Genomic DNA, 26,206 nt, shown 5'->3' with positions numbered 1-26,206 from the left:
TCTGCCCGTCTGTGTCTCTCAATGCTTTCAGATGTCTGTGTGTGTTTGTACCTGCTAGTGCACGAACTGGTCCGTAAGTCCTGTGTGCGTGTATATGACCTGCAGAACCCTCTTCTGCCTGGCTGGGAGGGAACTCCCGGGGCAGCGATTGCAAACTGCTGAAGGGAAGCAGCTGTGAACCCACCCCTACCGAATGGGGGTTCAGCTTGGATGAGATGACTCTTTCCCATAGGCCCCTTCCTCCTCTGTAGGAAGGGTAGGTGCTCTGGCATCTGCCACAGGCTCAGTGCATGCCTGACTGACTAGCCCTGTGGTCTGTGGACATCATGCAAGGCTGGGAAACTGAGTCTTAGAGAGAGGCAGGGGCCTGAGTCAAGAACATATATATCTGTAGTAGCTGAGCTGGGCTTGAACCCGGAACCCCATCTTTCCCACCGCTGGGGGCTCTGGCTGCTCCTCTGCTGGGTCACTGCTGGGGTGGGGGTGGGACTGCTGACCGTTCTGCTGGGTCACACTGTCAGAGCTGCATTAAAAGTGGACGAGAGGAGAAATGGAACCAACCAGCTGGACTCTTCCCATCTCTAACTCCCCTTCTGCTAACCTATGACTTACGTGTGTAGCGAGCTTCCTTGAGTGATTCTGTAAGTGCTCCCGCAGGAGCACCCAACTGCCTGGTGATATGTGCTGGAACTTGTTCCTGTCTCCTAAGGGACCCCGAGCCCCGTGGTCCCCCCAGTCCCCCAGCTTCTGTCTCAAGATCTCGGTGCTTCCGAGGCTGTTCGCCCCCCGCTGTCCGCCAGAGGAACTGCAGCCTCTGGGACCAGGCTCTCTTGCCTTGGACAGTGGCGCCCCCTGCTGCCTGAGGGTGGCTCTTCCCTCAGCCTCTGGGTTTGCGCCTTTCCTGTCTTCATACCCCAAGTGTGAAAGCCCTGGAGCTGGGAGCATGGGTTCTCAGTGAGTGAGCGAGCCAGCGAGTGGGTAGGTGGGTGGCTGAGGCAGCCATTGGCTGGAGCAGAAGGCCCAGTCTTCTCTTCTGGTGATCAGGGACCCTCTGACCCCCTTGCCATTGCCCAGTGGAAACGCAGCCTGAGCTGTCCACACGAGACCCCACACGATTTCAGGTGTTGTGCAGGCCACCAAAGGAGCCCACAGAGGCGGGTGAAGTGCGTTTTGTCTTGAGAAAGGTCTCCGTGGTCAGTGTTAGAAGTAGACTGACACGTCCCAGCAAGCCTAGCTGCCTGTCTGCTCCACGAGGAAGGACCCGAGTTCTGAGGCATCTGACCTGACCCTCTTTTCTCGTCAGAGCCTTGGAGGCTCACACATCCCTCCCCACAGCCTGTGTTGCCTCTCATTTTTATTTTATTATTTCTCTTTCTTTCTTTCTTTTTTTATTTATTTATTTGTTTATTTGTTTATTTTTGGTTTCTGGGCACAGGTGGTTGCTGTGTAGCCCAAGATGGCCTCCAACCCCTGACCCTCCTGCTTCTGCCTCCTCCTGCGGAGATTCCAGGTGCGCCGCCGCCGCTCCTGCTTCCGGCCTGGGCTCTCCTTGGCCACCTGTGCAGGTGTCCCGTGGACAACGGACCCCTGGCCGCTGTTGCCAGGAGGAAGACCCCTGCGGTCCCCTGAGTCTGAACACGTGGAACCACATGTCCACGGACCCTTGTGCTTGGGATGGAGTGTCCCAGGCCCCCCTGTGACCGCTGCCACCTTCCGCCTCTCCTTGCAGTTTCGGCCCCGAGTCCCCGTCGTCTCCCGACAGCAGTGCCGCGTCTGCCGGGAAGCAGCCACCAAGTAGTCACTTGTCCTCGTACACGGAGTCCACGTCAGTGGATCAGCACGACAGCTCCCGGGACCGGCGCAGCTCCAGCGTGGACCGCTCCAGTTCCGAGCTGGAGTCCACAGATGGCCCAGAAGGGCCACCTCCGTCAGACGCGTGCCCAGCAGAGAGAGAGGATGACTTTTCCTTCATCCATGTAAGCCTGAAGCTGGGGGGTGGAAACAGCCATTTCTTACTTTTAAAGGAAGCCGTGGCCCATGCACGATCAGCACCCCACCGGGATGGGGGCCGTATGCCAAGAACCCGTGTGGTGGGCACGGGACACAGCCTTAGGTAGGGACTCTCCTTTAGCATAGGATGGCCCCAGACTAGCTGTGTGGCTTGAGACAGATGTCCTCACCTCTCTGATCCTCAACTGCCTTACTCACTAGTAACTAGCACATCCGGCTCCACGGCTTCAGAGGTGATCACAGGCACCCAAGGCACAGCTTGCCGTGAGCGCTCACAGGTCCTGCCTGCGGTTTGCAGTCCCTGGCTGTGCACGGCCAGGGGCAAACACAGAGAAGAGCCTCTTCAGGTCCTCACTCATCAGAACGTGGGCACCAAACATGGAGGGCTCTCCGTGACAGCTGTTCCAGGCGCAGGTCCTCTTCTGGGGGTTCCCCAGAACCGAGCTTGCTTAGGCTCCACACACAGCCACCCCTCAGGTGCCCACTGTCCTGAGCCACAGTGTCCTGCTGGTCCTGCTGTAGGCTCTTCAGGACCAGAACTGGACTCCACCCTGCTGCGGAAGCCCTAGTCTCCAAGGAGGATAGGAATCATCGCTATAGCCTACAAGGGCCCCTCATTCCTCATGGCCAAGCCCCTGACCTCACTCTTGGGCAGCTGATGCTCCTGAGGGGCTTCTAATAGGCCTCCCAGGGGACCCACAGCCGCACACAGCCAAGGTCTTTCCACTGGCATCTCTAGATCAGAGGTGAGACAAAAAGACCCCAGATGAGCCTTCCAGGACACTGCCCTGTGAACAGGCATGGCGCCCATCTCTCTGGGTGTTGTAAGGATGTCAGTAGGTGTTGCGATATGCCATTCACTCAGCAATCATGCACCGAGGTCTCACTGTTGCCGAGCCTTGCTTGCAGCTCATGTGTGTGTATTTGGTATGTGTCACATGACACAGATGTCTCACTGGACATTCCTTTTTGAACCCGGAGCATTTCCTCTTAGAACCTATCCTAAGCAACAGTGTCGACATCAGCAGCCCCCGGTCCCTGGTAGCCAGCTCCATCCCATGCCCATACTGATAACCAAGGGGTAACGTCCCCTGCCTGCCTTTTAGATTAGCAGGTTGGCATGGCTGCTGAGTCTGCCCGTACATAGGCTGGTGGCCCTAAGTATGAGGTAAACTGAGGTCTTTGTGGGATGCCACCATGACTTGAGTATTCTGTGGGGACCGTTTGGAAGCTGATCAGAGAGAAGTCCCAGGGTGGCCCTGTGAACATGGAAGTACCGCCCCCTCATTGGTGCTCTGTAGGTGGTCCCCTCCCTGTCACCTGCACTCTGGATTATCACGGGGGCCCCAGTGAGTACCTCTCGGCTCAGGGAACTCCATGAATATGGTTGTCATAAAGACAGATGCACTCAGCAATGCATTCAGCAAACAGAAACCAGGCACAGATTATGCTCCTGGTGTATACTTACCCCCATGCCTGGGTGATGTCACAGGCTGTGTGCCATTTGTTCTGTGTGTCCAGTGCCGTTCTTGGGCACTTCCTGCATGATTTCCATGGGGAAGTTGAGGCTAACGACGTTGAGGGTGCCATTGGAGCATGGCACACCAGCCCATGCATGTGGTGACATTGTGTTCCCCAAAAGATTGTGCACCCTAATAAACTTATCTGGGGTCAGATTTCAGAACAGCCACTAGATACAGAGGCCAGAAAATGGTGGCACTCACACCTTTAATCCTATCACTTAGGAAGCAGAGATCTCTCTGTGAGTTCAAGGCCACACTGGAAACAGCCAGGCATGGTGACTCATGCCTTTAATCCCAGGAAGTGAGGGCAGAAAGCAGAAAGGTATATAAGGCATGAAAACCAGGAACTAGGGCTGGTTAAGCTTTTAGGCTTTTGAGCAACAGTTCAGCTGAGATTCATTCTGGATGAGGACTCAGAGGCTTCCAGTCTGAGGAAACAGGATCAGCTGAGGAACTGGCGAGGTGAGGTTAGCTGTGGCTTGTTCTGCTTCTCTGATCTTCCAGTGTTCACCCCAATATCTGGCACCAGTTTGATTTTATTAATAAGACCTTTTAAGATTCCTGCTACACATGCACCCCTGAGAATACCTTGTGTATGAACAAGACTACACACAGTCCGTGGGTGGCGCCTTGCACTGACGGTTTCCTCCCCACCTCCTTCTCGCCACCCCCAAAGCAAACCTCAGTCCTCGACTCCAGTGCCCTGAAGACCCGGGTGCAGCTGAGTAAGCGAAGCCGTCGCCGGGCTCCCATCTCCCACTCGCTCCGGCGCAGTCAGTTCAGTGAGTCTGAGAGCCGGTCCCCTTTGGAAGAGGAGTCACACAGCACGTGGATGTTCAAGGACTCAACAGGTACGACCACGCCTTCCCCTCGACCTGCATACCGCTCTGGGCAGGCAGGCTTCAGGTTAGACCCTGGGAAGAATGACCCATTCGGAACGCTGGGCACAGTGACCCAGGAAGCTGTGGTTTCTTGTTCTGTAGAACTTGCCGTAAGTGGGGTTTTAAATGTGTTCTGAATCCGTGTGGGGCGGTGCCTTTCTGTAATCCTAGCAGTTTGGGAACAGAAGCAGCGAGATCTTCATAGTGCAAAGGCAGCCTGGTCTACAGAGTGAGTTCCAGGCCAGCTGTGATAACGTGACTCTCTTTAAAAAACCAAAGGGCAGCCGGGCGGTGGTGGTGCACGCCTTTAATCCCAGCACTTGGGAGGCAGAGGCAGGCGGATCTCTGTGAGTTCGAGGCCAGCCTGGTCTACAGAGCGAGATCTAGGACAGGCACCAAAACTACACAGAGAAATCCTATCTCAAAAAACAAAACAAACAAACAAACAAAAAATAAACAAAACAAAACAAAAATAAAAACCCCAAAATACAAAGGGCAGACAGTAGCATGACCAAGTATGGCCTCTGACCAGATACCTGAATGAATACTTGGGCTGGGGTCATTGCTTCTCTTGGTCCAGCCATGTTAGTGAATGAAGGTTAAGTGTCTGTAAAGGGCTGGGGAGATGTGCAAAGAGCTTGTTTGACAAGCACCAGGACCCAAGTTCAAATCCCCAGGACCCCTGTACTCGGGTAACCCCAGCCTTGAGTAAGCAGAGGCAAAAGCATTCTTGAGGGTTGCTGGCCAGCTCTTCAATTGACTTGGTGAACTCCAGGTCCAGTGAGAGAGACTGTCTCAAAGAATAACGTGAGGAGAGATTGATGCAGATGTCCACCCTCAGTCTCTGGCCTCCATGTGCACGCACACACACACACACACACACACACACACACACACACACACACACACATACCTCCACCCCCCCCACACACACACAATGGTACCTACACGTGAACACATGCACATGTACACAGACTCAATCAGTAATAGATAGGTGAGTGTCTGCAGGGACAGAACTATGCTGAGCCACCTGGAGCAAATGCAGATTCCCTCACAGGGACCTGTCAGTGGAACCTGTGGCTTCCAGAGCCCCGAGCACATGGCCAGGGGATACAAATGGCTGGGGCTGACCTTTCTGGGCATGCCCAGTGTCCAGCTGAGCCTGGGGCTCCAGAGGACGTGCTGTGCTCTACCGATGACCAGTTCTTAGGAAGCCAGAAACTCCTTACCTACCACCCCATCACCACCTCTATCCCAGCCCCTGACTTGGGCAGTTCCCTGAAGAGACCCTGGAGCACTCCACATTGCTCCTGTTGGTGGGACATGTCTCTGTCACCCATTCTGCCTCTGTCAAGGATGTTCTGTTATTCCTCCAAAGTGGCAGGAGTCAGAGGAGCCTATGCTCTCCCCGAGAGGAGGTGATCTGCTTGTGGCCGTGTTTCCAGGCAGGTGGCAGCGTCTGAAGAAGAGAGTGGGAAGCCCCTGCCCAAGCACAGATGGACCAGGGGTGCCCTGGTCCTCATGCATGACCCAGAGCCCTTCTCTTAATAGAAGAGAAGTCACCCAGGAGGGACGAGTCGGATGAAGAGCCGCCCAAGGTGGAGAGGACCCCTGTCAGCAATCCGCAGAGGATGCCTGTGTTCCCAGGCATGGACCCAGCTGTGCTGAAGGTACTGGGGTTTCCCAGGAGCAGCCTGCTGAGTGAACGCCTGCATGCCTCTCCCTCTTCCTGTCCACCCTCGTTTCTGTCTGTCCCTCACGACCCAACCAACGCCTTTTCTCCTCACTCCCTCCATCTGTCCATTATTTGGCCTCCCTCCCTCCCTTCCTGTCTATTGATCATTATTGAACGGCCTCCCTCCTTCCCTTCTGCCCACTCCCTCTTCCACAGCACATCCGTTTAACATCCTCCTGCCTCCATCTGCCATCGGAATGCTGGGCTGACAGGATGTGACACTGCCCAGCTTCCCCCAGAGGAATCCTGTCCACACGGTCTTGAGTCACCCCTTTCCAGCCTGTTCCCCAAACTTGGGGGACGGTCGCCCCTGCCGCATGCTTGTGGGACTCGGGTGTCACAGGCTTCATGTCACGATATAGATACAGGAGTGATTTTGTTGGAGCCTCCCCTGGGACGAGGCTGTCAACCTCTTAGTCCCCATACTTCCCACCTGGGTCACTCTGCAGCTCCGATTCCCTACTGCTCTGTGAGGTGTCGCCGTGGGACCGCTGCTAGATGGGACTTGTCCCCAGACAGCTACACTGGGCCCTCCTCTCTCCCCAGGCTCAGCTCCACAAGAGGCCGGAAGTGGACAGTCCTGGCGAGTCTCTCAGCTGGGCACCCCAGCCCAAGACCCCGAAGTCGCCCTTCCAGCCTGGGGTGCTGGGCAGTCGGGTGCTGCCTTCCAGCACAGACAGAGACGAGAGGTGAGGACGGGGATGCTTCCGAGTGCTGGGTGCTGTGTGTGGGTTTTAGATGCGGGTGCACTCTGTACTCAGCTACAACTGCAGCCCAGGTGGGGAGACAGCAGGAATCTCAAGGCCTCTCTTCTTCCTCCTCCCACACCTGACCCAGAATTCCAGGCTGCATTTCCAGGAACCCCTGCCGGGTACAGCCCTCTGTAGATAGTTGGACACGGAGGCACCTTGCCTCCTCTTATGTTTGGGGAGCACCTTGCCTCCTCTTATGTTTGGGGAGCACCTTGCCTCCTCTTATGTTTGGGGAGCACCTGTGCCTTGGGAGAGTCAGGAGGCCTAACCAGTCGGCTGCCCTTCATGGAGGAGGCAGCTGCTCCACCCCAGTCAGTCTGATTCTGTGCACGGATGAGACCCGTGTAGCCCAGCTTCAGCTCTCAGGTGGGAGCTGACGGTGGCCCTGCTGTGAAGGGCCCTGTGAACTGAAAAAGCCACGTGACCACTGCATGCCTTACTTTCTTCATCTGTGAAATTGGTTTGGTGACCTCCTGGGGTAGCTGTGAAGATGAATCAGTAACTGTGTGTGAAGCCCTTTCCTTGGTCCAGTGCATAAAAGTCTCATCATGGAGGATGGGTTGTACTGAGAAGTCAGGGCATAAAAATCAGGACTCCTGATGTAGGGGTGTGGGGCAGTCATGCCACAGGAGAGCACAAGTCAGCAGACTGCAACCCACAGGCTCTTTCCGGCCCTCTGTCTGCTCTAGTCAATAAAGCTTTATTGACACCTAGCCATGGCCTTTCTGTTATGCACTGTCTGTGGCTGTTGCCATGTTAAAACCTAAGACAGTCTGTAGCTCACAGCTGGCCACATTTACTCCCTAGCTCTGTGACCCCTCCAGGCAGGAGGGGCTGTCAGCACATACCTGAGGAGGAGGGCGCCCAGAAAGGCCTCCCTCTGGGAGATATACTTTTCCTGAGTCTTGATGATTAGTTGGGCCTCACGGTATGATGAGAGACTTCCAGGTACAGCTCTGATGTGTGCTCAGGGCCTGCTAGCAGGGCACGTGACCAAGGCACAGAGACGGTCTTGTGGGGGGAGAAAGACAAAGTCAGAGTGAGGCATGCTCTCGCGGAGGTGTGCTCACTGTCCTGGGAATGGAGGGGGGTCCTAGAGGTATCTGTGGACCTGGGCTTGGGCCTCCTTCTCTGCCATCAGGCAAGGCTGGGCCTGAAGTCTGGGGACCCTGAGCGGTCTGTCTCTATTTCAAGGCTAGGGGGCAGATCATGCTGAGGGATCATGCTGACTCCACACCTCCAAGTCACCTCATCCCTTATCCCTGCACTGCCCAACCATGTCAGCAACTTCCCTAAGCCCTGCCTGGGCCAGGGGCTCTCTCTGCGGGACTGTAAAATAAGTCAGCTACACACATAGACAGACAGACAGACTCACACACAGAGGCAGGGCAGCATGGCAGATGGAGGGCTGGAGGCCGTGTTGTCCTGCCCTGGAGGAACCTGGGTGTGGTTCTCCCTGGACTTAGACAGGCATTGTGGTTTCAGGTCAGAAGAGGCCTCACCCCAGTGGCTGAAGGAGCTGAAATCCAAGAAGAGACAGAGCCTGTATGACAGACAGAGCCTGTATGATGACAATCAAGCTTGACCAGGTAGGACCCCGGGGATGGAGAGTTGGGGAGGGGTGCTGAGGCCCCTGGGGTCTGGGGGCCTCACACAAAGGCAGGTGTTCTAGATTCCTGTAAAGAGCCTGGCGAAGGGCATTTGTAGTGGGAGTTTTCTCTCCGGGTCCCGCCAAGCCCCGGCAGTCCGACAGCCCACTTATAAAATAATCACACAGACGCTTATATTATTTACAAACTGTATGGCCATGGCAGGCTTCTTGTTAACTGTTTTTATATCTTAAATCAATCCATTTCTATAAATCTATACCTTGCCACGTGGTTCGTGGCTTACCAGCATCTTCACATGTTGCTTGTCATGGTGGCGGCTGGCAGTGTCTCCCTCCGCCTTCCTGTTCTCTCAGTTCTCCTCTCTGTTAGTCCCGCCTATACTTCCTGCCTGGCTACTGGCCAATCAGTGTTTTATTTGTTGACCAATCAGAGCAACACACTTGACATACAGACCATCCCACAGCAGGCATCAGGTAACTGGGGCTCTGATCTCACGACCTTGACTTCCCTGTTGCCCTCCAAGCCCTTGGGAAAGGCGGGGACATGAAAGGCTGGCTTAGCTGGAGAAGTTTCAGAGGTTTGCATAGGGAAGTCTGTAGTGTGCAAGCTGTGTGATTAAACTTTAATTGGAGACTGTTATATAATCAGTCCCTTGGTATCCACCTGAGATCCATTTGAAGGCTCCACCGCACCAAGATCTGAGGACCCTAAAGTGCTGGGTGTGAAATGTCTGTGGTCTGCGTAGAACCCCCCACATCCTCCTGAGCACTTAAGTCGTATTTATTGTTATATAAGCACGTGGTGTGTGAGAGCACATGTGTCATGGTGCATGTGCAGAGAACAGTTCTGCGGAGTCAGTTCTCTCCTTCCACATGTATGTGGGACCAGGGATTTGAACTCAGGTCTTCAGGCTTGCCCAGCAAGCCTCTTTACCCCCTGAGTCATCTCGTCGGCAGCCCTTGAAGTCACCTGGATGACTTCTGACACCTCACACAGTGTGTGCTGGCGGTCTTGTCAACCTTGCTGTTGTCTAGGCGATGCTGATGCATCTGCACATGCTCAGTAGAGGTGCATCATCGCTGTGGGGTTGGCTGACCAGTGCAGATCAGTGGGGAGTGGGGGCGGGTGGCCCAGACAGGTAGGGCTGAGTTTACTTAGAAGTCATGCACTCAGATTGCTGTGTGCTCTGCTGTCTTCACCTGCAGAGGTGGGGTCCCCCGGCTTACCTGAGAACGTATGAGATGGGGGGAGTACTACCTGACCCCTGCGTGGAGAGTGGGGTGTGTGCTGTAGAAGCTGGCCTGGGTGTGGTCAGGAGAGGCCTACCCCCTGAATCACAAAAGTCAAAGCCCGGCCTGAGTGGACATGGTGCTGTTTGGAATCTGCAGGCCCCACCCTGTTGGTCTGTTTTGGAGTGTTTCTGGGGCAAGGGGAGGGGGGGCGCTCCCTGGAGCTCAGAGTCTCATGCTAGGCCAGTGCCCTGCAGACGCTTCTCAGGGCTCCCCTGCTCCAGCACTGTCTGCCGAACTCTAGATGAGGCTAGACCGTTCCCAGCAGACTGTGCGTTTGGCTGCGGGGGCCAGGAGGGGAGTTTCAGATATGTATACAGCATGTGCCACAAGTTTACATATATGGATGGACAATGTGTATATATATGATATATATATAATCATAAATCCAAAGGATGAATAAATTCCCAAGCAAGGCCACTCCAGGGTGGAGGGTTTGGGCGGGGTCTTGTGTGGATTCCGTGTTGCTCAGTGCTGGCATGGAGTTCAGCATACGTGCAGGCACACACAGGGTACAGTTCTGGTCCCCACGTGCCCTGTGCTTATGACCCATCCCCCCGAACAATCCTTGCTTCGTGGTGAGTGTCCAGAGCCGTCTGTCGTGATTTTGAAATCGGTGATACAATCTCCAGCAACCCCACTGGAGGAAGTTAAGGCTCAGGGGTGATATTGCAATTGGCTCATTGCAGCTGGTCAGAATGCTTGCCCCGTGCCTCACTAAGCCCCTCCAAATCCTTCCCTGAGGAGTGGTGACTCTTGGGAGGTGCAACCCAGGGCCTCCTCCACCATCGGAGTGCACCTGAGCCCCAGCATAGGCCAAATGCCCTGCTAACCAAGGACTGTCCTCTCTCTGCAGACGGGACACCCATAAACTCAAGCCTTAACCGCCGGACGTCAGAACCCGAGGCCAAGCCACCTGCTCCTCCCTGGCCAAGCTCACGTGCCTGGGCCTTTCCGCCCTGAAGACACTGTGCTGAGCCCCATCTGGGTCCCCACAGGAAGACCCTGCCCCAGGACCCGCTCCAGTCCCCAGAAGGATCTTCCAGCTCTCCTTGCAGAAGTGGATTGGCCTTTGGTGTGACAGTATGGCCTCTGCGTACCCCTCACAGGACCCTCTCAGCTGGAGAAGAGACCCTCCCGGGCAGCCCTTCTGGAAGGACTTGGACAAGCAAGCTTGAAAGGCTCTCAGATGGCCAGAGTCACTGTCCAAGCATTACACCGGTGTCTCCCGGGTTTTGATTTTTTTTTTTCTTCTTTTTGACGGGCTCCTCTTTCCCCACTTAGAGCCTGTGTTCATATTTATAAGCACACACCCAACACCCCCGCCCCATTCTGTCCGTACACTTACTCTCCCTGTGGGGCCGTGTGCATAGTTGGCCCGTGTCTCGCAGCGTCCGTGGTTGCTTTAGAGGGGGATAAAGCAATAATGCAGCCAGTCTTCTTTGAAACTTGACGTGCGCCTGTATCTCGGCATGGACAGACGGCGGGAAGGGACGGACGGTGTCCAGTTGCCTCAGATCGTCTGACCCCTGTCCATGCCTGTGAACGCGTGTGAGTCTCACCCTTGTCCAGGTCTGGGTGGCTCTCCTGATTTCCGTGGGGTGGCCTGCCCCTCAGTCCCCAGTGTTACGAACCTCAGTCTGAATGGTCCGTGCCTTGGTCACTCGCATACCAGACCCGATCCGGGTGTCTTTCCTTCTGATCTTTTCTGAATACCTGTGTCCTGCTGGAGTGAAGCACCCAACTAAGTCAGCTCAGACCAGACGCAGCCCCACCCCCGCCATCCGTGACCCGCCTGGCCAAGAGATGGTCCAGGCCCATCTGGATGCTGATCTAACTGAAAGGCTCCTGCAGTGGGAGCCTCAGGCTGGATCCTGGGCCACAAGGTCTCCGATGTTCTCCTTCGCATTCTGCTAGCTGAATGCCCACTCCCGGGAGTCACAATCCTTCTGTACTCTGGACACCCACTCGGTCTCATTTCCTTTTGGAAGTCCTCAAGGCCACATCAGAAGCTCCAGCCCCAGCGGTCACCCCAGACATGCCAGGCCAGCCGCCCACTGTGCCAGCAGCTTCCAGAGACCTTTCTCCAACCTTGCCTTGGTGACATGCCTGTGCAGTTCCAAGGTGGTCCGTGGCTGTGGAGGGCCCTGGGTCGGGTGTTCTGATAGATGCCTGCCTGGCACTTGTGCCCACCACTGCCCTGACGTCCTCAGCGGCAAAAGTCGCTCTCTGTAAATCCGTTACTTGCAAATGGTGTCAAGACCTGTTCTCTCTGTCTTCCCACCTCAGCTCCTCTCTTATCTACCCCCTCTGCCTGCTTTCCTGTTGGAAGGGTGTGGTGGGAAAGGGTGGCAGTATTTGATATCATTGGGTTAGGACAGTCACCTGTGCCTGGGGGCTGAGGTGTTCAACACCAAGGAGACTGCAGGCCCCACCTGCACCCTATCTGCAATCCCGTCTGCACCCCACCTGTACCTACCTGCACCCCCCTGCACCCATCTGTACTCACTTGCACCTCCACCTGCACCCCCCTGCACCCACTGGCACCCATCTGCACCCACCTGCACTTCCACCTGCACCTCACCTGTACCTACCTGCACCCTACCCTGTGCTCTGGCTACTGACAAGAGCATAATGTTCACACTTTCTGCATTCTCTACCTTCCCTGAGCTAGTGGTGAGCGGCATCCCTGAAATCAAGGAGGCTCAGCCTCCTTGTAGACGCTTCCATAGTTCCGTTTTCTGTGTTATGTTTTTGGATCAGTTTTGTACGCTGCAGCACTTTTGATCTGGTAGTGGCTTGCCCGGGAGTCCCTTTAAAACACACTAGCAGGCTTAAAGGGGTGGGTCAGTGGGTGGAGTGTGTGCCCAACACACAGGAGGTCCTGAGTTCTGTCCCCAGTGCCGCATAAATCGAGTGTGGTGGTACATACCTGTGATTCTAGTACTTGGGTGAAAGGAAGAGGGTTGGAATTTCAAGGCCACATAAGAGAGTTGGAGGCCAGCCTGGGCTGTAAATCTGCTCACACAACAACCAAAAACCGTGCAACATTCTCCTCATGCTTTGACCCTAACTTCTCCTGACTCCTTCCTTCGTCCTGGGCGTAAAGAAGCCCACGGTGACAGGAAGTGTTCTGTCTTGAGTATCGAAAGGCGTAGTGGAATCAAAGTGACCTTCCCTGTGTGTCATTACCTAACTTCCCGCGCTTGATTGACAAGAAATCAGTGCGATTCCACAGGAAGACCCACGTACTGACCCTCCAGAACCCAAGATCTGACAGTCTCACTGGGTCAGGGGTGACCCGTCTTGTGCCAGTTGGCCACACCCCCTATTTAGAGTCGACACAATGCAGGGAGCAGAGGTCCGAGCTCAGACCCTTGAGTGAGTGACCCATTTAGTTTCCTTTTCTAAACCAGGTAAGACTCTGGGGGTCAGTGTGCTGTATGCTACTCCTTGGGTTTCTCCAGGACCCTCCTCTTAAAGGAACCTAAGATGCCTTAAGCGTGTGCAGTTTAGACATCTGCATCTCCCCAAGCCCCCCCCCCCTTCCTGGTAACTCTGGCTGTGTGCACAGTCCCACGCATGCTCCATATGACCTCCTCTTTGCCCATTATCATGTTGACATCCGGCCTTTGGAAACCACCCCCACTCCCATAGATAGGCGGTCTCCCGCATTGTCTCTGGCCTCACACGCAGAGGCCTTTGTCCTGTGAAGTCATATGGCACTGTGGGGAGTCCTCAGCTCCCCGCGGAGAACCAGGTGGTCCTGGGGACTTGGGAGCCTAGTGTAAAATTTATCTGATGGCCTCATGTTGGGTGGAATGCAGGGACAGACAGGACCAGAGGGGTTTGTCTCAGAGAGGAGCAAGCCAGGTTTCTGTCTAGATGCACGTTTTCCTCCTTCAGTGAGACCGCCTCTAGGAATAGGCCCAGGTCCTCAACCTTAGCTGCTGAGCAGAGATTGGAAAAATCCTAGTGTGGTTTCCCTTAGGGAAACTCAGCCAGTCGGGGTGGGGGGTGGGAGTAAGACCTGCTCTGTCAATCCTGGCTTTAACAGGCACCTCCTGGATCTAGGCTTGATTGAAAATTGAAAAGCCACGCCTACCCATGTTAATATTCAGGCCCCAGAAAGTCATTTTCACAACAGAGCTGTTGTGCCCTCCAAATGTGCCTTTGCCCCACCATGTGTTGATAGGGAGCTGATCTCCAGATATCTGGGTTTCCGACCTTGCTGGGGACGGTCTTGAGGTGGAGGGAGCCCCAGGAGACTAGCAGGGCCCACTCCACACCTCTGAGTTTGCCTTGGCCTCAAGCCCCTCAGCGATAGAGGACACCATTGACATTTCAGGGAGGTCCCGTTCCGGAAGGCTGAAGCCATGCCATGCAGCAGGCAGGATGAGGCTTCACTTGTCCCTGTCCCGTGGCCCCCATTACACCTCAGAGCATCCTTTTGTCTCTGTAGCTCCCACAGGAAAAGACACTTCACAGCCTGCATCCTTCACCCTCCAAGAGTCTCCCTAAACTCTTCATATCACCTGTGCCCTGACAATCGCTGGCAGTACCGAGCCAGCTAGAATCTCTGCTGTCCTCTAAAGGACAATCCACTCTTTTTAATGTTCTGGTCCCGTGTCGCCTTACAGATCTTGTTATATGGGGCTCACAGAGATAATATATTGATATACGGAAGGCATTTGTACCAAGTTGTTTCTTATTCTGTTCAAAGAGTGATCGTGGTCCTCAAACATGCTTTGTATGCTGGGGCGGGAGAGTGGGATGATGTATGTGACTATAGGGTATATTTTCCTAACTGTTCTTCTGGGTCCCGCCTGGGATGTTTGCAACATGGTCGGGAAGGACTCGCAAGATGCACGTCCTGTCTGTGGCATTCAGACAGCTGCCTTACCAAACCACAAGCTGCAAGACTTCTGGAATGACGGCGGCGGCGGCGGTGGCGGCGGCGGCGGCGGCGGTGGTGGTGGCGGGCAGGGCGCTGCGGCCAGTCCCAGGAAGGACCTAACTGCGTGACTGAGAATTCATCTATAAAAACCTATATTTTTACTGTCAAAACAAATGGGGCTTCCCGGACTTCGCAGTGGCCGGATTGCCCCCCCCACCCCCCGTGCTTTTATATTTTGTCATCATAGGAGGTTTTCTGGCACAGACAAGCAGTCAGGAATCCAGCTGACTGCACCAGATGGGGTGAACTCTGCATGTGCAAACGGGGCACACCCAGACTCCAAAAATAGTAAATAAAACCCTCACAGCGGTTGTGCTGTCGAAGCTGCGTGTCCTCGAGTGAGCAACGGGGGTGGGGGGTGGGGGGCTCCTGGGTTGACAGGGTCTTCTACATGGAGTCAGGCTGACTTTTGTACCGAGCTGTGTCCAGGCAACAGGAGGGAGCCCCAGACAGGTGGCCACCCATCATGGGAGACATGGACAGGAGACCGTGACCACTGAGGCCCCAGAGAGTGGAATCCTCATCCTGCCCCCTCCCAGCTGCAGGCACGCTCTCTCTCTCTCTGTTGGTTCTTCTTAGCAACGAAATGAGGGCTGGTGATGGCAGCGTCTGTGGCAAGAGTTACCGTGGGGTGATAGCCAAGAGCATTGCCCACAGAGGCCATTGGCAATGGTGGAAACACTCTTGGTTATTATAGAAGGTAGGAGATTCTGGGGCCATTGGTGAGTAGAGACCAGGAGTGCTAATCAACAGCCCACCCAATGATAGTCAGTAACCTACCCAAGGTGGCAAGTGCTAGACAACCCAGGGAAGTTAATCAGCAACCCACTCAATGATGCCTAGTTGATAACTTACCCAGGGATGGCAAGTGCTAGCCTATTCAGGGAAATTAATCAACAGCCTACTGCATGATGCTAGTCAATAACCTACCCAGGGATGGAGTTGATAGCCAACCTAGATATGCAACAACAACCTACCCAAGGATATTAATAGCCTACCCAAGGATGTTAATGAATAGCCTACCCAAAGGATGGTAATATCAATAACCTAGCCAGGGATGGTAATAACTCAAATGTTTCAGTTTCCTCTCTGTTGCTGTGATGAGCCCCACACCCAAAAGCAATGTAAGGGAAGAAATGTCTATTTGGCTAACACTTCCACATCACCATCCTTCAGTTGAGGGATGCCAAGGCAGGAACTCAGGCAGGAATTTGAAGTAGAAACCATGGAGGATGCTGCTTGCTCCTTTGTTTTCAGGCTCATGCTCAGCTAGTCGGGACTACCTGACCAGGAATTGGTGCCGCCCACAGTGAGCCAGGGCCTCCTGTGTCAATTAATACTCTAACAATTAATACAGTTCCCTACAGAGATGGCCATAGGCCATCCTGGCCTGGACCATCCCTCAAATGAGACTCTCTTCTCATATGGCTCTATGTTGTCTCAAGCTGACTAATTAGGACACTATCCAAGGATGCTAATCAACAGCCTACCCAGGGATGCTAATAGATAACAACACATCTTGGAGGCTGATCGACAGTCTTCTCAGGAATACTGCATTAGTGTTTCCTAGAGGATGGAACTGATAGAATAAAAATATATTCAAAAGTCATGTATTAGGTTGCCTTTCACAATATGACCTGGGCAACCCAACATTAGGTGTCTTCATGCTGGAGAAGCTGAAGATGGGTACTGCTCAGTCTGCAAAGCTGGACACCACAGTGATCCCTGTCTGGAGCTGAAGGCCTGGAGGATTACTGGAAATTCGCCAGTCTTCGGTGAGGAACGGTGATGGCTGTGTCACAGAGCAGCAGGCAGGCAGATGCACAAGCTCGTCCCTTAGACACACATCTGTGCAGGCAGCTTGTTTTAAAGGTGGGTGTCCTAATCTCATCTCTGTTGCTGTGGTAAAACACGCTGATGAGAAGAGGCTTGGAGAGAAAAGGTTTGACTCACAATCCCGGGGTCAGTCCATCAATGGGACATCCTTACAATCCCAGGGTCAGTCCATCAATGGGACATCCTTACAATCCCAGGGTCAGTCCATCAATGGCAATGTCCTTACAATCCGAGGGTCAGTCTGTCAGTGGGGACATCCTTACAACCCAAGGGGTCAGGCCATCAATGGTGAAGTCCTTACAATCCCAGGGTTTACAATCCTGGAATCAGAGCAGCAACAGGGATGTCCTCACAGTCCTGGGGTCAGACCATCAATAGGGACATCCTTACAATCCCACGGTCAGTCCTTCTACTGAGATGTCAGAACTTTGGCTGCTCACAGTCACAGTCAAGAGCAGAGAGAGATGGATGCACGAGTCTTTCTTGCTCCTGCTCAGCTCAGATTCAACTTTTATGTAGTTCAAGAAACCTTGCCTGGGGAATGGTACCACCTATACTTAGGGTAGGTTTCCCACATCAATGAACTTAATTAAGACAATTCCCACAGATGTGCCCATGGGCAACCCAGAGTAGACAATCCCTCATTGAGACTCTAGGTTTTGTCAAATTTAAAATTAAAGCTAATCTTTGCAATGGATTTTCCCACTTCAATTAACCTTATCTGGGAAATCCCTCACAGGTGTGCCCAGGGCTGACCTAATCTATATAACCCCTCATAGGTGTGCCTAGAGACTGACCTAATCTATATAACCCCCCACAGGTGTGCCCAGGGCTGACCTAATCTATATAACCCCCCACAGGTGTGCCCAGGGCTGACCTAATCTATATAACCCCCCACAGGTGTGCCCAGGGCTGACCTAATCTATATAAACCCCCACAGGTGTGCCTAGAGACTGACCTAATCTATATAACCCCCCACAGGTGTGCCTAGAGACTGACCTAATCTATATAACCCCCCACAGGTGTGCCTAGAGACTGACCTAATCTATATAACCCCCCACAGGTGTGCCCAGGGCTGACCTAATCTATATAACCCCCACAGGTGTGCCTAGAGACTGACCTAGTCTATATAACCCCCCACAGGTGTGCCCAGGGCTGACCTAATCTATATAACCCCCCACAGGTGTGCCTAGAGACTGACCTAGTCTATATAACCCCCCACAGGTGTGCCCAGGGCTGACCTAATCTATATAACCCCCCACAGGTGTGCCCAGGGCTGACCTAATCTATATAACCCCCACAGGTGTGCCCAGGGCTGACCTAATCTATATAACCCCCACAGGTGTGCCCAGGGCTGACCTAGTCTATATAATCCCTCACAGGTGTGCCCACAGACTGTCCTAATTTATGTAAGCCCTCACAGGTGTACCCAGAGAGTGACAGTATAATCACAGGTATGCCCAGAGGCTTGTCTTGTGACTGATTCTAGATCCTGTCAAGTTGACAATATTAACTAACCCTCATAGACGTTAATCAATAGCCTACCCAGGCATAGTGGTTATCTTAGGGTTACTATCACTGTGAAAAATCACCATGATCAAAAGCAAATGGGGGGGGGGTTATTTCACTCACAGTTCCACAGAACAGTTCATCATCAAAAGCAGTGAGGGCAGGAACTCAGGCAGGGCAGGAACCTGGAGGCAGGAGCTGACACAGAGGCCATGGAGGGGTGCTGCTCACTGACTTGTTCCCCGTGACTTGTTCAGCCTGCTTTCTTATAGAACCCAGGACCACCAGCCCAGGGATGACTCCACTCACAATGGGCTGGGCCTTCCCTTATCAATCACTAATTAAGAAAATGCCCACAGCCTCATCTTAGGGAGCCATTTTCCCAGTTGAGGCTCCCTCCTCTCTGATGACCAGCCGGCACTGTGATGACCAGCTTTGGTAGAGATCCTGATCAGCAGGTTCCCACCCACCGGCAGGGCCCCATGCTACCCTGGCTAAGAGCAGCGTGGCCCTGATGGCCGCAGTGCCGATGTTCAGAACTGTGGGTTAGGGAATGGCGGATGGAAGTGCGGACACAGCAGAGAACTCGGGACGCTGGAGGGTCCAGGGGAGGGTGCCATGCTGTCCCCAGCACTGTCCTTTTCTTTGTATCCCAGCCAGTATCCTGGCTTCATCACCTGTGGCAGAAAGTGGCCATTGGTGTGAACTATCATTGGTAGGCAGGGTCCTGGGGGGACGAAGTAAAGCAACAGCCACATGGTGGTTGCTGGTCTCTGCCCACTTGTAGAGAGCATCATGGTGCCGGAGCGTGTGGTGGTCTCAAACTGTCAGCCAGAATAAACCGTCCACCCTTGTTTCTGTCGGGTACTTTGATCACAGTGTCAGTAGTAACTAACATTCGTTTCCGGGGCTGGGGAGATGGCTAGGTACTCCGTGGGAAGCCCCTGTAACCTCAGTGGTGTTGGGGGTGGAGACAGGAGGATTGCTGGGACTGGCTGACTGTGGGTCTGGGTCCAGGTTCAGTGAGGGACCCTGTCTCAAAGGAATAAGGCAAAGAGTGCCACAGCAGGTCAGCAGGACAGCAGGACAGCAGGACAGCAGGCCCACCCAGCCACACGTGTACCGACTTGTACAGTACATACTCACACAGCAAAAACCCCAGTCCATGTGTGGCTATGACTGAGAACTCGACTCACTCCTGGGGGTCATGGGATCAGCAAAGTTCAGAGTTCAGGGGTCACCGACAATATCCCCAGGATCCAGTGATCAGGTCTTAGGCCGACTGGAGGACTTGAGACTGTAGCACACAGCTCTGTGACCCTACGTAACTGGCGTGGCCTCTCTGAGCTCAGCTTCTTCACTGTCTTTAATATGGAGATCAGAATTCCTCCCCTAAAGATCAACATACCAGTCACAAAACCAAAAGTGCGTAATAGGTCTACAATGGCAGCTGTCACTCATACACGCTGCCCTCGTGAGGAACATGTCTTCACTGACGTCATAGCCTTTGGAAATGGCCGCATGGGTTTACAGGGGAATTTAGAAGATACATTTGTGGTAATCTGACTTCAATCCATTGGCCCAGCACATGGATTCAGGGATGCCCTGATTCAAGGTCTGGAGCCTGTCTGGGAATTTTGAGAACTCTAGTAGGAAAACGGCATTGAGAAGCCAAAGGGGAATCGAGGGTCACTAGAGGGATTTGTGCTCCCGGCCTCCCGTCTAGCCTGTCGTGCCTCCCACCAAGTCAGCAAAGACCGTGGGTCCCTAGGGAGTCATCAGGGTTTCGTCAGAGGTGACTGGTATTGGGGGCCTCCCCAGGCTTACCATTAGGGTGAAATGACCCGGACAGGATCGGGTGGACAGGGTGCTTTCTCAGCAGGCCGTGATGTGCTGGGCCAACAGAATACACCCATAAATAGGCCAGCCTTGGAGGCAGGCCAGTCTGGGGACAGCAGGCCCTGGAGGCAGGTTTGTTCCGGACTGGGTGAGGCAGGGGGGTGTGCAACACCGTACAGGGGGGTGTGCAACACCGTACAGGGCGGGCCTAACCTCGGATCTCTCTGGGTGTGCGTGGCTGGTGCGTGGCTCATTCGAGGGTAGGGACTGACCTCCAGGACCCACAGCTGCCACTAAGCCTGGCCACAGATGGAGCTGATGACCTGTAGTGTCTGTGGGTCCCAGCTCTGTGTGTGTGGGCTGGGCCTGGGCTGCCAAGGACTGGGTGGCTTTGAGAAAGGGAAGAGACCCTCTATGTATACTGGGGCATCCCTATGAGGTGGGCCAAGCCCGTGCCCTGCTGATGCTAGTTAGATGTGTAGCAGAAGCCACTGGGCATGATGGGCCTCAGGCAGGTCGTAAGGGAGGTGAAGGTCGGGGACGGGTGTGTGTGTGTGTGTAGGACAGTGTATGTGCACATGTCCATACATCCATGTTGGTGAGTAGAAGTCTGCAGAGCCTAGGTCCTGTGTCTCTGCACCCTGAGGCTAAGAGAGACAGTCAGGGTCCACTATTCAAATGCCTGGAACACAGCGAGCATGCAATAGGTTTGTGGAGTGAGTAGCCAGCTTCGTGGCCTGGGATGATTTCACGGACCTAGCCCATTTCACAGCTGCTTGGTCTGTCTGTCTGTTTCTCCTGTCTGCTGTTCATCCTGGCTGTGGTGTCCAGTCCTGGGCACCGAGGCTGCAGAGAGCCCACAGAGATGCCCAGCCCTGGGAAGGGAGCATTTTGGTGTGTGGGGAAAGGCGCTGATCCAATCTGAGTCCTTTCTTCCCTGTGGCCTCAGTTGAGTGGTCTTGCTTTCCTGGGCCCCCAAGACTCCCCAATCCCACTAACTGGCCCAGATGCATGGCCCAACGCAGCTGCTCAGGGGGCGTTTGCTGAGTGACTGAGTGACGGACTTGTGATCTTGATTTGTGGCCATGAGACGTGGGCAGAAGGGGCCTCACTGCTGTTTGGTTCCAGCCACATCAGCGCCTGTTATTGCTGCGTGGAGCTGGTGACACCCTTCCCCTCCTGTCTGAGGCAGAAGTGTCCCTGGAAAGATGGCGGAGCAACATAGTACGCCTGAGCAGGCTGCAGCTGGCAAGAGCCACGGAGGCCTTGGGGGCAGCTACAAGGTACCAGGGTCTTGACGGGACCTAGAGCCCAGGGCTGAGGGCAGCGACGGACTCACTGGACTACAGGGGCACCAGGCTTCAAGGGATGTAGCTTCAAGCTCTGTTTTTCCTCTGTGACTTGGCTTGAGTGTCTTGATGTCTCCGGGCGTTAACATCTTTAAAATGGAAGGGATGCCTGCTGCTGTGCTTGGCCCCAGAATTGTCATGAGATAAAACGGGTTGGAGTTTTCCGTGACTGGAAGATGGGGGAAGTGTGGCAGAGTTGGCTCTGTCTCTTCCAAAACATGCTGGGGCTTTGGAGGGGACATCCCACGTGGATGGGGTGGGCATTTCTGAGGCTGCCCTGGTGATTTTAACCGAGACCAGTGGCGTTATTGTAATTGCTCATGGTGGCCACCGGGGGGCGGTGTGGACCTGTGTGTGGACTCCCTGCCATTCTGAGGAAGCGCCCGGCTTTTGGAGCTCCGCAGGGGACGAGGCTTTCACCTCCGTTCTTCCAGGTGATTGTGTATGAGTTAGAAAACTTCCAGGGCAAGCGATGTGAGCTCTTGGCCGAGTGCCCCAACCTCACCGACAGCCTGCTGGAGAAGGTGGGCTCCATCCAGGTGGAGTCCGGACCGTGAGTACCCGGGCAGTGCCCACTGCCCCAGCCTCCTGCAATCTGAGGCCCCAGATCCGCCCTGGGCCCTGGGGCAACTCCCTGCCCTGCTGGGCCATGGTTTCCCCATCCATAAAATGACAGAATCCTGGCTTTCGATTCCTGTAATGTATGGCAGGAACAGGAAGGAGGCGCCAGCCGGTGAAACACCAAGTTAACACCAGCTGTATACAGTCATATAGATTAGGGGCTGGAAAGATGGCTCAGCAGTAAGAGCACTGACTGTTCTTGCAGAGGATCCGGGTTCAGTTCCCAGCACCCATGTGGCTACTCACAATTGTCTGTCTCTCCAGTTCCAGGGGACCCAACACCCTCTTCTGGTCTCTACAGGCACCTGGCACACAGGAGGGGCACAGATATGCATGCAGGCAAAACACCCACACAGATGAAAGTTTTTGTTTTTTTGTTTTTCAAGACAATGTTTCTCTGTGTAGCCTTGGTCATCCTGGAACTCACTCTGTAGACCAGGCTGGCCTCGAACTCACAGAGATACACGTGCCTCTGCCTCCTGAGTGCTAGGATTAAAGGCATGTGCCACTACCACCCCATGAAAGTTTAAAAAAACTAAAGCCATATAAATAGAAATGGTACCTACCATTAAATAGCTTTAGGAATTATTACCCTGTCAAGCTTCATATGAGTTTTATCATGAGGCTTCATCCTGTGAGAGCTGCACTCTTTTCTATAACTGGATAGCATCACAGAGGAAACCGGCCAGGAAAACTAGGTGTCTGGAGCCTGCACTCAAGGCAAACAGGCCCCTCGCTGCCCACACTGAGCTCTGGCCTTCAGACTGAGTCCAGAGCTTGGATTTCCCATTTGTGATCTCAGGCGGCATGTCTGCCAGCTCTGTCTCCTCATCTGAGGACAGAGATGTGGATTTCAGAGAGTGTAGGGGATGAGGTGGATGATACTTACAAGGACAGAGAGGGGGGCAGGGAGGAGGGAGGAAGGGGCAGGGTGAGGGGGATGAGGAGGAGAACAGCAGGACTCACCTGCGGATCATTTTTAAAGTTTTATTTAATTTGATATATATGAATGTTTTGCCTGTATGCATGTCTGTGCACCCAGTGTATGCAGTACCCTTGATGGCCAGAAGAGGTCACTGGATCCCCTAGAACTGGAGTTCAGATGCTCATGAGCTGTCATGTGTGTGCTGGGAGTTGAACCCAGGTCCTCTGTTACAGCAGCCAGTGCTCTTAACAGCGGAGCTATTGCTCCAGCCCCTCACCCAGGATCTTTTGCTCAGCCTGTGGCAGGCACTGCGGGGGACTTTACCTCCTCCCCACACACACACCCAAACTTGGCCGCAGTGGATTCTCCCCGTGTCCTAGGATGGGTTTCTGAGCATCAGTCCCAAGCAAGTCCCTGCAGGCCCCTCACAGCAGCATGGGGGTCTGGACTGGGTTAGGGGTGAGGAAGGTCTTCTGTTCCCGTTCTTCCCCCTGCGTGTGGGTCCCTGCTCAGCCACACCAGAGGTGACCCTGTTCCCTCGCCCCTCAGGTGGCTGGCGTTCGAGCGCAGGGCCTTCCGTGGGGAACAGTTTGTCCTGGAGAAAGGGGACTACCCTCGCTGGGATGCCTGGTCCAGCAGCCGACGCAGTGACATTCTCCTGTCCCTCCGGCCTTTGCACATTGTGAGTCGGGACCCGTTGCTACCCGTGTGTGCGTGTGTGCGTGTGTGTGTGCGTGTGTGTGTGTGTGTGTGTGTGTGTGTGTGTGTGTGTGTGTACCTAGCTTTGGCCAGTTTGGCCACTGTGATCCCTCCTGGACAGGCCTCGGATTTATTTTTACCTCAACAATGGTGTAGGGTGAGAAGAAGCCGGCTCCCGAGTGGGCACGGGGGCAGGACACTAGGGTCCTTGTCCTGAACTGGCAGACATGACCCTGAACTCCTTCGTAGTAACCCAGTTAACCTGAGAAACCTCAAAGTCCAACCTCAGATCAACGCTGTTCAAAGAAACAGAAGTTAGGAACCCAGAGAGTCACTCCAAGGCTGATTTCGCTCTTCCCTGGTACTTCCCGACATGGTCCACAGGGACACTAAATCACCGGTGTCCCCAGCTCCTCCATGAACACAGAAACTACCCGAGTCCTTCCTCCCGATGTCTGAACAGAGTTCTCAGACAACAGAGGAGGAGAAACCCGGAAGATGAGGCCAGAGTCAGCCTAGGAGAGGGGAGGCTGGGGCATGAGTCATTGGGGCCCCTCTGAGCCTCAGTTTCCCTTTCTGGTGGTGATGGCTGGTGGGAGGAGATCTGTTCAGCCCCCCTTCCTCCGCCTTGCTCAGCTCTGGGGTGTCTCTTGAGTTCCTCTCTCTTGCAGGGGGTTGGGGGGACTTGGTTCTTCCTGTTCTAGGTGTGTGTGTTGGGGGGGGGCTCCACTCACCCTTGACCTTTGCTCCCAGGATGGCCCAGACCACAAGCTGCACCTGTTTGAGAACCCAGCCTTCAGTGGGCGAAAGATGGAGATCGTGGATGATGACGTGCCCAGCCTGTGGGCCCATGGCTTCCAGGACCGTGTGGCCAGCATCCGGGTCATCAACGGGACGTAAGGGAACCCCCAGCCCCCTCTGCTCCAGCTCTACCCGCTGGCGGCCGCTCCTTTAGCACCAGCTCCACCACGGCTGCCAGCTCCACACACATGAGGGACTCAGCCCGCACTCTGAACCCAACCTCACTCAAAGCCCATGGGGTGGGGCATGATGGCCCAGTCCAGGATCCTACCATTTTGGAGGCAAGGCAGGAGGAGAATTTGAAGGTGGCCTGGACTCCAGAGTCAGGTCCTGCCTCAAAAATCCAAGAACTGCATCACCAGCAAGGTGGCGCACACCTTTAATCCCAGCACTCGGGAGGCAGAGACAGGTGGATCTCTGAGTTCGAGGCCAGCCTGGGCTACAGAGTGAGTTCCAGGACAGCCAGGGCTACACAGAGAAACCCTGTCTTAAAAAAACAAACAAACAAAAAACAAAACAAACAGACTCCAAAGTCCAGGACAGCACTGTGCAGTGCTCCCTCCCTCTCTGTCTCTCTGTCTCTCTGTGTCTCTCTCTGTCTCTGTCTCTCCCTTCTCCCTCTTCCTTTTGCCCCCTCTCTCCCACCCTTCCCCAATCTCTCTTTACTCCCTCCCTGCTCTTTGCCCCTCTCTCCCCCCGTCCCCCTCTCCTTACTCTCTGTCTCTCTCCCCCCCTCCCCTCCATGGGAACGCTCTCGCACCCCTCTGCTCCATTGAAGTTTCTAGACAGCCTAGGCTCCCAGACAGTCTGGCTCTACTTCAGTCCAGTGACTCGACCCCACCGCATGGTCCCCACCCAGGTCTCCATGGCTGTCCTAACTCCGCAGGCCTGGAACTGATTCTCAGAGTGACCTTGATCTCACGTTCTCTGTTATTATCAGGGGCCTGAGTGAGTGTAGCTATGAGCAGCCTTGCTATGTCAGCTGCTAATGTGACCTTGGGGGCCACCACAACCTCAGGGTCACCACAACCTCGGGGTCACCTTGCCTTTCTTCTCCACGTGGGTTTGAACCTGGGACTGAGCCTGGAGAGATGACAGTGAGAACATAGTCTGTGGCTTTCCCCTGAGCGTCAGAGATGGGGGTCCTGTGGTCAGTTAGAGTCGGGCAGCCCTTCTGCTCAGGTGTGCCAGTCTGAGGGTGAGTGTGATGGGCACACTGGGGGAAGGTGTCTCTGTGAGTCTCAGGGGTATGTGTGACACCCCACCTCCCACACACACACACTCCAGGAGACAAGAGATCAGGTAAGGAAGGACACTCCAGTCAGAAGGAGCAGCAGGTGCCGAGGCTCAGACTCAGCCTGGCATGGGAGGATGGACCGGTGCCCAGAGGTTGTGCAAGGGACGCTTTGAGAAAAGTAAATGGTTAGCCGCTCAGGAGCGCTGGGGAGCCAAGAGGGACTTGAGGCGGGTGGAGAGCATGGCAAAGGCAGGCTTTAAAAGGGCTGGGCCTGGCCAGAGGGGGGAGACAGGAGGAACATGCGTCACATATGATCCTCCGCAGGTGGGTGGGCTACGAGTTCCCCGGCTACCGCGGGCGCCAGTACGTGTTCGAGCGGGGCGAGTTCCGCCACTGGAACGAGTGGGACGCCAACCAGCCGCTGCTGCAGTCGGTGCGCCGCATCCGCGACCAGAAGTGGCACAAGCGTGGCTGCTTCCTGAGCAGCTGAGGACACGGACCCCAGGGCCCAGCGCCTGTGTCCCCTCCCGAACCTACTCAATAAAGCCCACCAGCCACGCCGCTCTGTCTGCGTCACTTCCTGTGGTGGGGCTGTGGAGGCCAGTCTGGAGGGGGCCCAGACCCGCAAGGAGG

The 26,206-nt window shown here is 54.6% G+C and overlaps 2 protein-coding genes across 3 annotated transcripts in view; both read left to right on the top strand.

Moving 5' to 3' along the window:
* Kiaa1671 (KIAA1671 ortholog) overlaps nucleotides 1-8,497 on the top strand; it is a 106,408-nt gene extending 97,911 nt beyond the window's left edge. For both annotated transcript variants that reach the window (XM_059249389.1, XM_059249388.1), the window contains 5 exons: nucleotides 1,730-1,976; nucleotides 4,210-4,384; nucleotides 5,966-6,084; nucleotides 6,696-6,838; nucleotides 8,387-8,497. In XM_059249389.1, the coding sequence (XP_059105372.1) occupies nucleotides 1,730-1,976; nucleotides 4,210-4,384; nucleotides 5,966-6,084; nucleotides 6,696-6,838; nucleotides 8,387-8,486 (784 nt within the window). In that variant the 3' untranslated portion in view covers nucleotides 8,487-8,497. The remainder of the gene's footprint in view (nucleotides 1-1,729; nucleotides 1,977-4,209; nucleotides 4,385-5,965; nucleotides 6,085-6,695; nucleotides 6,839-8,386) is intronic.
* A 12,652-nt stretch (nucleotides 8,498-21,149) lies between these two features.
* Nucleotides 21,150-26,063, top strand: Crybb3 (crystallin beta B3). Its single transcript, XM_059249715.1, has 5 exons — nucleotides 21,150-21,224; nucleotides 21,725-21,843; nucleotides 23,386-23,518; nucleotides 24,289-24,431; nucleotides 25,898-26,063. Exons 1-5 carry the CDS (start codon nucleotides 21,150-21,152, stop codon nucleotides 26,061-26,063), a joined length of 636 nt encoding a protein of 211 aa, XP_059105698.1.
* The last annotated feature ends 143 nt before the right edge of the window (nucleotides 26,064-26,206 follow it).

Source organism: Peromyscus eremicus, chromosome 23 (assembly GCF_949786415.1).
Source record: "Peromyscus eremicus chromosome 23, PerEre_H2_v1, whole genome shotgun sequence".
NCBI classification, from domain to species: Eukaryota; Metazoa; Chordata; class Mammalia; order Rodentia; family Cricetidae; genus Peromyscus; species Peromyscus eremicus.
Note: the sequence above shows the minus strand (reverse complement) of the source record. Positions and strands in the feature narration are given on the sequence as shown.